A 12,954-nucleotide genomic window follows, 5' to 3' on the forward strand; every position below is an offset into this window, starting at 1 on the left:
CTTTCAATATTTAAACTTAAATGTTGCAGTGTTAGAAATATTTTAAGTTATTTTCTCTCTTGTTCCTTCCTAATTTTCTTTCATTATAAAGTCATAATAAAGCTAAATAAATCATACAGTGAAAGCTTTCTTTTATAGTTTCCTTTAAAAATCTAACTTTTTCACTATAGTTACTGTCACTGTCATTATGGAAAACACAGTTACTATCATTATGGAAAATATTAATTACTTTTACAGGCTATTCATGGGGAAAGCATTTTAATGGAAAATCAGTGCCAGAAATTCTCGTTTTCCCCCTCTTTACTAACTTTAAAGGTAGAATACTTTTTTTCTCAGTAAAATGCAGCTGAAAAAATACATACTGGTTTCAAAATGTCCATACTTTTCACAATACGCTGTCAAAATTTAAGAATCAGCTAGTGAAACAGCACAAGTTTGACTACCAACTCACATTGATCTGCTATAAATTTTGTAAATGTATTCTGAGTTTTATAAATAGTTCTTTTGTTTACATTGTATTGGAGCTGTAAGAATGTTTTTTCTTCCTCCTAAGCTTTTCCAAGAATCTATGAGCCATTCACTTCCATTCATATGATCTGTGTTCACATGATCTGTGTCCCTCCATGAGTGGAGGGACATAAAACCTGCAGTGCTACACTCTGGATATATGGAACTGGATGGAATGTGCTGAAAGATGGTAGCTATTCTCCTATCAAACTCGCAGGCCAACCTAGTGTAAATTATCATTAACTGAGTCAACATTAATTTGCAGAGGGTTATCTTTGCAATGTTGAATCCTGCTTGTGGGTGTGGTCAGGACAGTGGCTGATGATGATACTCTGGCAGCCTCGGCAAAAGCTGGATTGGGCCAGTTGCCTGTAAAAATGCCAGGCATACATGTAATAAACTCTAAGGGCAGTATAAAATGCCAGGCATACATGTAATAAACTCTAAGGGCAGGGAACCTGAGGCAGTTAGGTACCCAAATCTCATTGAATTTTAATGGGGTTTGGGTGCCCAGCTCCCTTAGACTCTTTTGAAAATTCCAGTGATAATGTTTTCAAAGGGGAATTATATTAGTGTAATATTAAAGGCACAGACCTGATCCTGAAAAATGATTTGGGATTAAAAACAAGGGTACAGATTTTGCAGAGGTCAGAATCAAGAGAATGGCTGGTAACAGTGCTTAGCAAGGTGGCAGAGAGAAATTATAGAAATGTTTTATCTGACATTAAATAAACAGCATAGATCTATCAAGGGTAATAAAGTTAGTTACACCCCTCTTCATTGTTGCTATTGATCTTGTTAGAAGATGGACAAAGCAGATCAGTTATATGGAGTTATAAACCCATGTATCTGAGACTCCTATGTGTATCCATCTCTCTTAGAGCTATATGTGCATAACTGTCTCCCATCAGTATTAACAGGAATTAAGGGAGAGGTTTTAAAAGCTGCCCAGGGGATATGAATGCCCAGTTCTCTTTAATTTGAATGGGTCCAAATTTCTTAGGCAGCACTGAAAATATCATTCTAAATTGAAAGCTTTTGCTCATTGACATTACAATATACAGCACCTTTGTATGTGTTACATGTACTATTTTATAGGGTCTTACTACAAACAAGTTTAATGTATTATAGCACTGTAAGAATATTTGTTATGAGGAATGGCTTCAAGAGTTTGAACTTATTCTCAATAGAGACAACTTGGAACTGACCTAGGATGAGATCTGAGAAAGAGAACCAAAATAAATTGCTCTTAGTGCAAAGGGTCCAAACAACAAATATCTCAGCCTGAGAATCAGGAAATGGGGCATAAACAAAGAATTCAGGCAAACTATTCCACTAGATTAGTAGTTACTATATGGAAGAAAGAACGAGGAGCACTTGTGGCACCTTACAGACTAACAAATTTATTTGGACATGCATCCGATGAAGTGGGTTTTAGCCCACGAAAGCTTATGCCCAAATACATTTGTTAGTCTCTAAGGTGCCATAAGTACTCCTGTTCTTTTTGCTGATACAGACTAACCCAGCTGCCGCTCTAAAACCTATATGGAAGAACTTGACAAGGAAGATAAATAGTAAAAACAAATTAAATCACATAGCTTAATATTTTTATTGAGACAGAGGAAACTGAAGGGTTGAGATAAGCTTCAGGGGAAGGACATGTTTATTGGACTAGGTGCCCTATTTCTGTCCAGCATGTGCTTTTACAAAGTACATTTCCCCCCTCTTGTTGAGCAGCTCTAAATTTGAATGAGTTTTTTTTTTTAAATTCTGAAATGAATGGGCATTTGGCATTGGCTTCAACTAACAGCCTTAGCCCCTTACTCTTTAAAAACACGGAAGTGATGTGAATATGTGAACTGGTGCTGCTGCGAAAGATTTTTTCTACCCTGCTCTGAGTCACATAGCTGGAAAATGTTTAACAGGGTTTCTCTAATGCTTCTAAAGATGTTGAAACTACAGAACAAATATTGACCAAGAGGCACCACCACTTGCCTGGATAGGAGAAAAATAATCTTTTATATAACTAAAAACAGTTTGCCAAGAAAGAAACTTTGGAGGAACTTTGCCTCATCATTTACGTAGAAAGGGACCCGAGTGGGATGTGCGAACGTTAGTACATTCACAATCATGTGTATCCCCACCAGGCTTGTGTTAGGACTGAAGTGAGTGGTGGTCTTTTGCCTCCTCCGAAGGCAGGACCCCAAAAATGTCCCCAGGCTGCAGCTGCACACATCTGTTGCACTCTGGAGCAGGCTATGAAAGGCTTTCAGGCTGTAGCTCGGGACAGCTCCTAGTGCCTGGAAGCTGGGCTTGGGTTCTCAGGCACCAACAAGGTCTGGGGCTCTGGAACAAACAGCTACCCGATCTGAGTGGAACGTTCACACACGTACCACGAGGCTGCCAGCATTCGAAGGGTAGAAACAGGAAATCTGGGGGAGACAAATGAGGCCACAAGCTGTAACTCCGCTGGGTACACTGGAGAAGCAGGACTTTGGAGTAACAGAGTGGGACAGGATAGTGTAGTTCAATAATAATAATAATAATAATTATAATATAATATAATATAAAATAGAGACAGTTGGCAACTCTCTCTCTCTCTCTCTCTCTCACACACACACACACTTCCCGATTTGGGGTCTTGCCTTTTGGGTTGTGTGATACAGTAAACGCGTTTCTCCCCGGGCTGGGGTTAAAGATCGCCTGGGTTACCTCTGCCTGCTCTGTCCTTGTTACGCAAGAGCTTGCTGCGCAGGGCCCCCTTGCCTAGCTGGAATCGATCAGCTTTCCCCACTCCCCTTGTTAGTCTTTCGCCCCGCGAAGTTACGAAAGAGCAGATTCCCACCCCCACCCCGGAGCTGTATAAAGCGCTCCCAGCCCTGCGCCCTCCGGTCGCCTCCTCTCCCCTGTGCGAGCGCTCGGGCTAGAAACCGGCTGACTGCGGGGGTCTGCGCTGCTCTGTAAGAGACACGTTTCCAGCTGGGGAAGCCTCTCTTGTCCGCCGCGTGTGATGATTCGGATCGCTCAGGGATGTGGCTAGAAATGCTGCAGCCCTCCTGCAGTGAGCCAGTGGGGACGCCCCACCATCTGCACTGGGGGGGGCCCTCTGGATGCTTTGGGGCCCCATTTCTGGGTGCCTTGGGGAGCACCCACCCTATGTGTGGGGGTACTCTATTGTGAGGGCATTGGGGGACCCCACTGCTGCTTCGGGGGCCCCTCTGAGCATCTTGGGGACACCCGGTATGCCTTGGGCCCCCCCGTTGATGATTTGGTCTGTCTCTGTTTGCTGTTGCGTAGGAGTAGGATGGCTCAGACGGGGAGATTCCTGGCCTGGCTGCTGCTGGTGGCCCTGGGCCTGCTGGGCTGTGGATGCCAAGCGGAGCGGGACTGCAGAGTGAGCAACTTCAGAGTCCAAGAGAACTTCGACAAAGCTCGCGTAGGTGTCCGCTCCCCTCCCTGCTCTCTGGATCTTGCCAGATTTCACCCCAAGGCCCCAAATGTACTATCAAAATAGAGCCCCGGTCTGACCACTCCTCCTGCTCCAAACACCCAGCCTCCGGTGCAGAGCACCACAAAACCTAGATCCAGCACCTGGGCACAGGCAGCTTGTGGCCCAGAGCCCCAAAGGCCTAAACAGAGAACAAGGGTGTGCTCTAAAGAGAGGGGGAAAGCAGCAGCTCCGCATGCAGCAAAAAATCTAGCCCCGGCTACAAATGGGACCAGCAGCACCCTAAACCCCCGCCCCCTTCATCCAGAGCCTTGGGCTTGCTGGATCCAGCTATTTGAAAAATCCCAAACTCAAAAACTCTATCAAAAGAGAGAAGTTCAGCTGCTCTAGTTCCACTGCAAAATCCCCCCCGCCGTGTGCTGAGTTACATTATTATTACTCTGATTATTTGTATTATCATAGCAAGGTATAGAATTGGTTTGTAGGGTAGGAGCAGCTATCCTTGTTCTCTTTTTAAGCATTAGAACTTAGAGGATTGGGGCCAAAACCAGCTAGGTCCAGCTGCTGAATCGGAACCTTTGTGGTGCTTGTGCTCCTTGGTGTATTGTATCCAAATTGTTTTTGGTGGGGTAGGAGCAACTGGATTCATTCTCTAATTTGATGGTACGATTTGGAGGCTTGGGGCCAAAGATCAGCAAAGTTCTGCAAGGTCCAGGTAGATCCAGCTTTTATGGTCTTCCTCACACTTGGGACTGCCATACTTCCCAGACCTAACCAGAGCCTCTCTCCTCTCCTTGCAGTATACTGGCACCTGGTACGCCATGGCCAAAAAAGACCCCGAGGGGCTGTTCCTGCAGGACAATGTGGTAGCCCAGTTCACCATAGATGAGAATGGACAAATGAGTGCCACTGCCAAGGGCAGAGTCCGGCTGTTTAAGTAAGTTGCCTGGCACCCTTCTTTCTCTTCCCATTCCCTGGCTTTCTGCTGTGCTCTCCACTGCTCTAACCCTTCCTTGTATCCACGTGTTCATCACTATCTGACCCCAAGTCCAGGCTGCCAGGTTTGAACTCAATGTCTTTTTGTCTGACTCTATTTGCAGTAACTGGGATGTTTGTGCTGACATGATTGGCTCCTTCACTGACACTGAGGATCCTGCCAAGTTCAAGATGAAGTACTGGGGTGTCGCCTCTTTTCTCCAGAAGGGAAGTGAGTACTAATAAGTAGTGGGGTGTTTTTGAAGTAGGAGACCTAGGGCTGCATGATAACCCTTGTCACTTTCGGTGTATCTACAGGGGGAAAATAAGGGATTTTTTTAGCCATGTTAGCTATCACATGGTACCTGCCACATGGTAAAATCCTAGAGCGAATGAGACAGTTTCTAGTTTTCACATGTGTTAGCTGGTTGATGTCAAGGTCTTTGCATGGCAAAGGTCATACATTTATTTTCTTTCCAAGCCCCATAATATAGACCAGAGTCATCACATGAAAGGAGTAGAAGGAGATTGAGAAAATGATGAGCTCTTTTTAGTTCAGCTCTGCTTTTTATTTAAATGTATTAATTTTCTTGAAAAAGACTAACTTCAGATTTAGTCATCAACAACAACCTGGCAGAGGAGGATTTTGCAGCTCTTAGCCTTTGTGGATACTTTGTGAACACAGGGACTTCCTCTTTTTTTGACAAGCAAACTCTCAACACTCCCATTCTCCCCTGTGTGAGATTAACCCATGCAGGGGAGTAGAAACTCCAGCATTCTTCACTCAAGAAGTTTCCATGGAATAGCTCCACTGAGAGAAGGTGGAATTTGGAAGAGATGAGGGCTCCACCCTAAAAACACACAGTTTTCAGGGGATCTTCAGGAAGCCACTTGCCTCTGACTTGCTGTCCACTTTCTTGCCAGCTCACTGCTGAGCCATACTTCCAGGGATTTCCCTGATTGCTGGATGCCCACCCGGCAGAGATGGGAGCACTGTACTATACATTGCTGCAAACTCTGGTCCTCCTGAAGAGGGAGAAGGAGAATCTGGCAGAACCCAGCTAGCCAGCACCACCTCCTTCAACTCCATGGAGGCCAAATACTGAGGAGGAGGTCCATGAGGTGTGGAAACTGGAGATGGCAGCTCTCCCCCTTACATCCCACCCTCCCCCCCATGTTCATTTCTGTGGATGTAGGGAGGTTAGGGAGGCATTAATTGTTACACTAAATGCTAAATAGCTGAGAACGGTCTGAAATTCTAATTGCAAATTGTGACTAGGATTTGTGATACTTTGCATGTGCCTAGCAAATACACATTTATAAGAAACCTAAGAAGCACCAGGATGATATACTTTTCCCACACAAATACAGTTTAAATCATTTCTGTGGTAGGAAAACAAAGCTTTCCAGAAGGTAATGTGACTAGGAGAGCTGTGAGTAATCTGGTTCATGACCAGCAGGAACATATTTATTTTCTCCAGCTTTACCCTGTGGCTGACCATTTTAAACATTATGTTTTCAGTCCTTAAAAGAGCATGTGCACCACTATACACACAAAAATAAGGCCCATTAGACAGAAGCATTTGCCATGAAGTATAAAGAAAGTTCCCAAGTAGTTTTATTTTGTTGTTAAATTTCTCCCATGTTTCGGTAAAGCAATGCACTGCATCACAGAATCCAACATTATATTTTCTTAGTTTTATTACAGACTTAAAACGTTACATTAAGGGATGTTGTCAACTAGTTTAGGCTTCATATTTGATCTACATGATAGAGCCTGGTGATGGCAATTTCCTTAAGATTCAGAATATCTATTGCTTTTTTAATTCTACTTCCCTACCAAGAAATTAAAAGCAAAGAACCTCAGCGATAGTAATAGCTGTGTAAATAGGACTTAGGTGAAAACAGTATTTGTGACTTCTCTACTGTGGCTGCAGAAGGGGAAAGGACTCAGACTCTGGAAAAAAAACCTCATCATATTGGTGATGAAGTGGGTAAAATTTCTTTGGTGGTAGGGCTGAGAGGGTAATACAGGAGACATCCTCTAAGATTGCTTTGGAAAATAACTCTGTTCCTTGGACTGGCCCCAGAGCCTATCTGTCTCCTTGTGTGAAGAAACACTTGTGGGCTGTGCAGGTGATGGATGGATCCAGATGGTGAGTTGTGAAGTATGGGAGTTTTCCTTTATTATCCTCCCACTGCCAGTTCCAAAGCTCACTCAGAAGAGGCTTTATTTTTTTCTTTTTGACCTTCCAAATGGGACTAACCTTTGCCCCAGAGCAATCAGTCCCACCACAGAATCAGCACTTGCAGTTTCCTGAGGCTTGCATGGTCTAAAAGGTCATGGATTTATTCTGCCTGATAAGAGCTGCAATGCATGTTTTTCAGCATTTAAATTAAAAATGACCGAGGTGCCATTATTTCCACCTAAAATAGATCCAAACTTCTACCAAGTTAGTTTAAAATTAAAGCTGGTGCAAACCCTCCTAACCTAGTGGACTTTTACTTTACATTGTCACAGATTATTTAAAATAATACATAAGAATTTGTTCAGTTTGTGCAACTTCCACACTGTAACACTGCTTGTGAAAGGATTGTAATGTCACTGAAATATAAGCAAAAGAAGTCTGGTTGTAAGGGCAATAGTTTTCCATTATTTAAATTCAGATCACACAAATGAAGCAAACAGGCAGAATTATATGGGGTTCTGTCTAAGAATTTAAAACTGCATGCTTTTAAAACACATATTGCTTCTTTGTGAGAGAAGTAATATCTGGAAATCCTCATCACACCTTATTTTGGTTATAAATAAGCTTGAACCAAGACCCTACCTCCAAATGCTCCTGTATATTGGGAAAGTTTGCATCCACGTCTAAGCTTTGCAGCTCAGACCTATCTTTAGTTATAATATGTATTTAAAAAATAATACACTCCAATATTCACTATAAAGGCAGGTTGCACAGGTACTGACCCACAGTATGGCTATGACTGCTGGGCTGTGGAGGTGGCAGAGACAACACAATGCCAGTTTTGGTAGTAGTCTGCTGGTGGAGACTGCCTCCCGTTTAAAGGGTGGACTCACAAACTGTATGGCACTTGGAACGATCCTGAGGGACACACGTCCTAAGGTAGGTGGCAGGTTCTTTCCAGGTTAACTGAATGTCAAGCAGCCAGGAATGATATTTAAAAGGGTCAATATGATTTCAAGATGACACTTCTCCCTGAGTGAGAGCTTCCTGCCTGTCGGCCAAGAAGAGGCCAAAGGTTGAATTCATGTTACTCAGGCCAGTTGGCTCCTGTTGATTTATTTAATCTAATTGACTAAATGCATCCCACATGTTGTGGTGATGCTAGCGTCTTGGGGCTGAGCCTGAGCGGTGCCAGGAGCATGGAACTTCCCAATATTTCACTAAGTATTGTGGGGGTCCAGCACCTGTCAGGATCAGGCCCATTATGGACCGTTTGCCAGCATTAATACTAAAGTGTGTGGAATTCTTCTGTGATTGAGTAAATGCAAAATTCTCTCTAGGTGAATGTCTCCTCCTACCTCTATAACTTCCTTGCTCCTTCCCTATGGTTTCTTCCAGATGATGATCACTGGGTGGTCGACACAGATTATGACACTTATGCACTTCATTACTCCTGCCGCCAACTAAATGACGATGGCACCTGTGCTGATAGTTACTCCTTTGTGTTCTCCCGGGACCCGAAGGGATTGTCACCTGAGGTACAGAGAATTATCAGGCAAAGGCAGGTCGACCTCTGCTTGGACAGAAAATACAGAGTTATTGTCCATAATGGTAAGAATATTTTTTTCAGAAAATTGTATTTGGGAGGTGAAATGACTACTGTACTAGGAAGCTTTTTCTCTAGTGGACAGGGCTGCACTTAGTAGCTGTGATATGAATTTATTTGCTTATTGCAAACTCAGTCTCAGATATGCCATTTTCACTTTTACTGCCCTGTGGTTTCCTGGGTAGCCCATCCCAAGAAACAAACACTGAAGAGAGTTGCAAAACACCTAGATTAATACGACATGAAAGGGACAAAACCATCAGAGCTTCTGTAAAGGAAAATTATCTTTCTAATCTATTAGAATTATTTGGATGTCAACAAAATAGGAGATAGAGGAGAACTGTAGATATAATTTATTTAGACTTTTAAAAAGCCCCACAAGACACTGTTCAGGAAAGTAAGTAGTCATGGGCTACATCTGCACTCTGAGCCAGGGATGTGATCCCCAGCTTATGTAGATGTACTTTTGCTAGCTGTTTGTCTAAAAGATATGCTCTAGTTCAAACAGGAATTAATTCAGGGAAGTCCTATGGCCTGTGTTATACAGGAGATCAGACTAGATGATCAGAGTGGTCCCTTCTGGCTTTACAATTTCTGAATCTAATCTATGAATAGATGAACAAAGACTAATATAGATAGTTAATTTTCAGCCTGGCAATATGTTGACATTGGGGTATCACAAAGACCTACTAGGACAGATGATACTGAATATATTTATTAATGATCTGGAGAAGTTGGGTGAACAGAATGAAAATAAATGTTGTCTATAATGAAAATGTGCAAACCATACAAAATTATTTAGAATAGACTGGACAGCAGAACTGCAAATGAAATTCACTTTTGATACAAGGCAATAAATATCTGCACAAATAATTTTAACTACTCATACATATTGTTGAGTTCTGAATTAACTGTAACCACGCAGGGAAAAGATCTGGGTGTCACTGTGGACAGCTCAGTGAAAACATGTGCTCAGTCTACAGCAGGAATCAAAAAGTACTTAAAATGTTTGGCTGCCTAAAGAATAGGGCAGAAAAAATACAGAAAATAGTATAATGCCACTGTATATATTGATGGTATTTTCTCACTGTGACTACACTGTTAATACAGTGTTTGGTTCTGTTCACCCCACCTCAAATAAAATATAACAGAAATAGAGGGGCCAAAAGATGGGAAATTAAAATGATTAGAGTCATGGAGAGTCCTATGTATGAAGAAAGAATGTAAAATGGAGCCCAGCGTTTGTGCACCAGCTCCAGTTTAGGAAGAGGTGTGCAAAAGTGGCTTCTTGCACATTGCTCTGAAACAATTGGTACTGACCACCGTGAGAGACAGGATAGTGGACCAGATGGACCATTGGTCTGATCCACTATGGCCATCCTGTGTTTCTATTAAATGTACATGAAAGTATATGAAATGTTTGCACACTAGTAAATCAATTGTGAATGTTTGCAAGACGTTACAAGTTGTAAAGAAAATGTATAAGTTCATAAATATTCACAGCTTGTGACAAGACATCTACAAACATCTCAGGAGAATCGCCACATAAAAGAGTACTTGTTTTCCTTAAAATATTTGCAATTATCTTTAACATAGTTTTTTAAAGCACAGTTAAAGTTGCAAAAACACCCTTTATACTAAAAATATATTAATAGAACATTAAATGATAAAATTTAAATACAAAAGTTAGGAACTTGTCTTCTAATAGTACAGCATCAACCTTAACTCAGCCCCAGTACTAACTGCCTTCCCCTTGTAAAAGCTGAAGACCCCCCGCTTTTCACACAAACCTTAACTCAGCCCCACTGTGTTGCATGTTTTCCTCTTTGCCTGCTCTTTCAGATGGTGGGTAGTGGTTGGAGGTGTCTCCCAGGGCTAATTTGGCTTCCATGCTCTTTGTGAATGAGAACTGATGGTTTGGATCCTCTCAGGCTGCTCTATTTTATGCTAGAGACCAGAGTGGTGGCTAGATGACCCCAGCATCAAGTGTCATGGCGACCTAAAGCCAATTGTGCACCTCCTCCACTAGTCAGGCGTGCCAGTTGCAATTCAGACAAAAGCGCCGGATCATTTACCAGAGCATTAATTGATTCTGAACTCCCTAGTATTGTTGAGCCAAATTCTTGCACACCAAACAGATACACATTGGAACAATGGACAGTGATTGTGGATATTTGTACGAGAGCTAAAAGAAAAAGAAAAAAGATTATCAAAACATCTGCATTAGGAAATTCTTCATACAAAGTCCATGTAAATGCAATTTCTCTGTGAACAGAGACCTCCCTGCATCTCATAGTTTTGCTAGCAAGAGCTACAGAATTATTCGCAAGAGGGCCAAATCCTCATGTCCTTACTCAGTTGTTATGCAGGCCTTACTGAGGTAAAACTCCCACTGAAGGGAACATAAGAATGGCCATACTGGGTCAGACCAGAGGTCCATCTAGCCCAGTATCCTGTCTTCTGGAAGTGGCCAATGCCAGGTGCCCCAGAGGGAATGGACAGAACAGGTAATCGTCAAGTGATCCAGACTCTTTCAGTTTTGATTCTGGACCCATATCTTCAAGTTAAATCCTTTTTCCAAAGATTCTTCATTGCCTTTTTAAATTAAAACTGTGCTGAAGTGCACAATAAATAAATTACTAATTACACAGGTCTTGGCTTGATATAAATATAGTTATATTTAAATAGCAGTTCTTGGTAAACTATCTTTTTTTCAAGCAAAAGAAACTATAGAGAAAAGGCTGTTGGTGTTTTTTGCCACTTATCTTGCATTTCTGAAGCTAAATCTCCTACTGATTGTGGGTCAGGTTGGGCCTTGAGGTCAATGGCCTGCTTGTGGACTAAGCTTTTTCCTAATGTGGGTAAGAGTTTCACAGTTTCGCCCTCTGTGAGTATTCCCAATGACAATAAAACTATCACAAATAGTTATATTGAACCCAGGACTGCTTGCAGAGCAAGCTATTATGTCATTGTAAGTAGGGCATTGCATCCTGGCCTTGTATCAGCATATACTAAAAACAAAAATCACAAGAAAATAAATGTATGTACATTAGGATAGTCTATTACTGCCATTTTTTGTGATCTTTAATCTTAAATGAAAAGTTACGGTACATCTTACTTAAATATATTTTGAAATGGTTCTTGTGGTTGATCTGTGCTAGCTCCTTCTTTGCCTCAGCATTAATGTCTGGAACAAATGGAACAGATCTGATTAATTCCTGTTCTATGTTGAGTTGAAAATCCTTTGGAATTATGTGCTACAGATCTAAAGAGCAGAATAACATTGCAAATAATAGACTGATATTTGTAAGACTACTTTAAAGGAAATACATTTACACACACTTTAAATTTTATACATTTTTGTATATTTTTTATCTTTCTAGTGCTGGTTTAGAAATATTATTAATTTTATTTTGTTTGTTTCAGGATTCTGCTCTTAAGGAGTTTTGAAACTATGGAAGCAAATCATGTAACGTCAATATGGATGTAAAGTTTACAAATTGACTGTTTTGTTGTAGACCTTTAAAGCAGCTTCATTTAAACTTAAAATATATTTATCTGAGCTCTGTAGCTCACCCTGTCAATAAACCAATGAAACTTTTAATAAACATGGATAACAGGGAATGCATATTGTGTAAATATAAAAAGATGATTGTTTTATTGACAAAATATTATTTTATTGCAGTGCTTAGAAATAGGAATCCAAATGGCAGTACTTAAGTATGCAATATTTCATTTTCTTCTTATTGGTTTTTGACTTTGTCTAGTAACCTTGCAGGCAAATATTTTTAAAAATCCCTAATATCTAATTATAAAATGCCTTAAGTCCTCTTGACTTATTGTGGCTTCTTTATTGGTCTCACTGGAAAGCAAAATAATATTTAAATACAAAACATAACATAAGAACAGCTGTACCGGGTCAGACCAAAGGTCCATCTAGCCCAGTATCCTGTCTACCGACAGTGGCCAATGCCAGATGCCCCAGAGGGAGTGGACCAACAGGCAATGATCAAGTGATCTCTCTCCTGCCATCCATCTCCATCCTCTGACAAACAGAGGCTAGGGACACCATTCCTTACCCATCCTGGCTAATAGCCATTAATGGACTTAACCACCATGAATTTATCCAGTTCTCTTTTAAACGCTGTTATAGTCCTAGCCTTCACAACCTCCTCAGGTAAGGAGTTCCACAAGTTGACTGTGCGCTGCATGAAGAAGAGTTTCCTTGT

General features: G+C 41.4%; 1 protein-coding gene across 1 annotated transcript; it reads left to right on the top strand.

Moving 5' to 3' along the window:
* The first annotated feature begins 3,310 nt into the window (after positions 1 to 3,310).
* Positions 3,311 to 12,560, top strand: RBP4 (retinol binding protein 4). The gene is made up of 6 exons (XM_034776508.1): positions 3,311 to 3,467; positions 3,805 to 3,943; positions 4,756 to 4,892; positions 5,056 to 5,162; positions 8,518 to 8,730; positions 12,152 to 12,560. The coding sequence occupies exons 2-6, from the start codon at positions 3,812 to 3,814 to the stop codon at positions 12,163 to 12,165; spliced, it is 603 nt and encodes a 200-aa protein (XP_034632399.1). The 5' UTR covers positions 3,311 to 3,467; positions 3,805 to 3,811; the 3' UTR covers positions 12,166 to 12,560.
* Positions 12,561 to 12,954: the final 394 nt, after the last annotated feature.

This window comes from Trachemys scripta, chromosome 7 (genome assembly GCF_013100865.1).
Source record: "Trachemys scripta elegans isolate TJP31775 chromosome 7, CAS_Tse_1.0, whole genome shotgun sequence".
NCBI classification, from domain to species: domain Eukaryota; kingdom Metazoa; phylum Chordata; order Testudines; family Emydidae; genus Trachemys; species Trachemys scripta.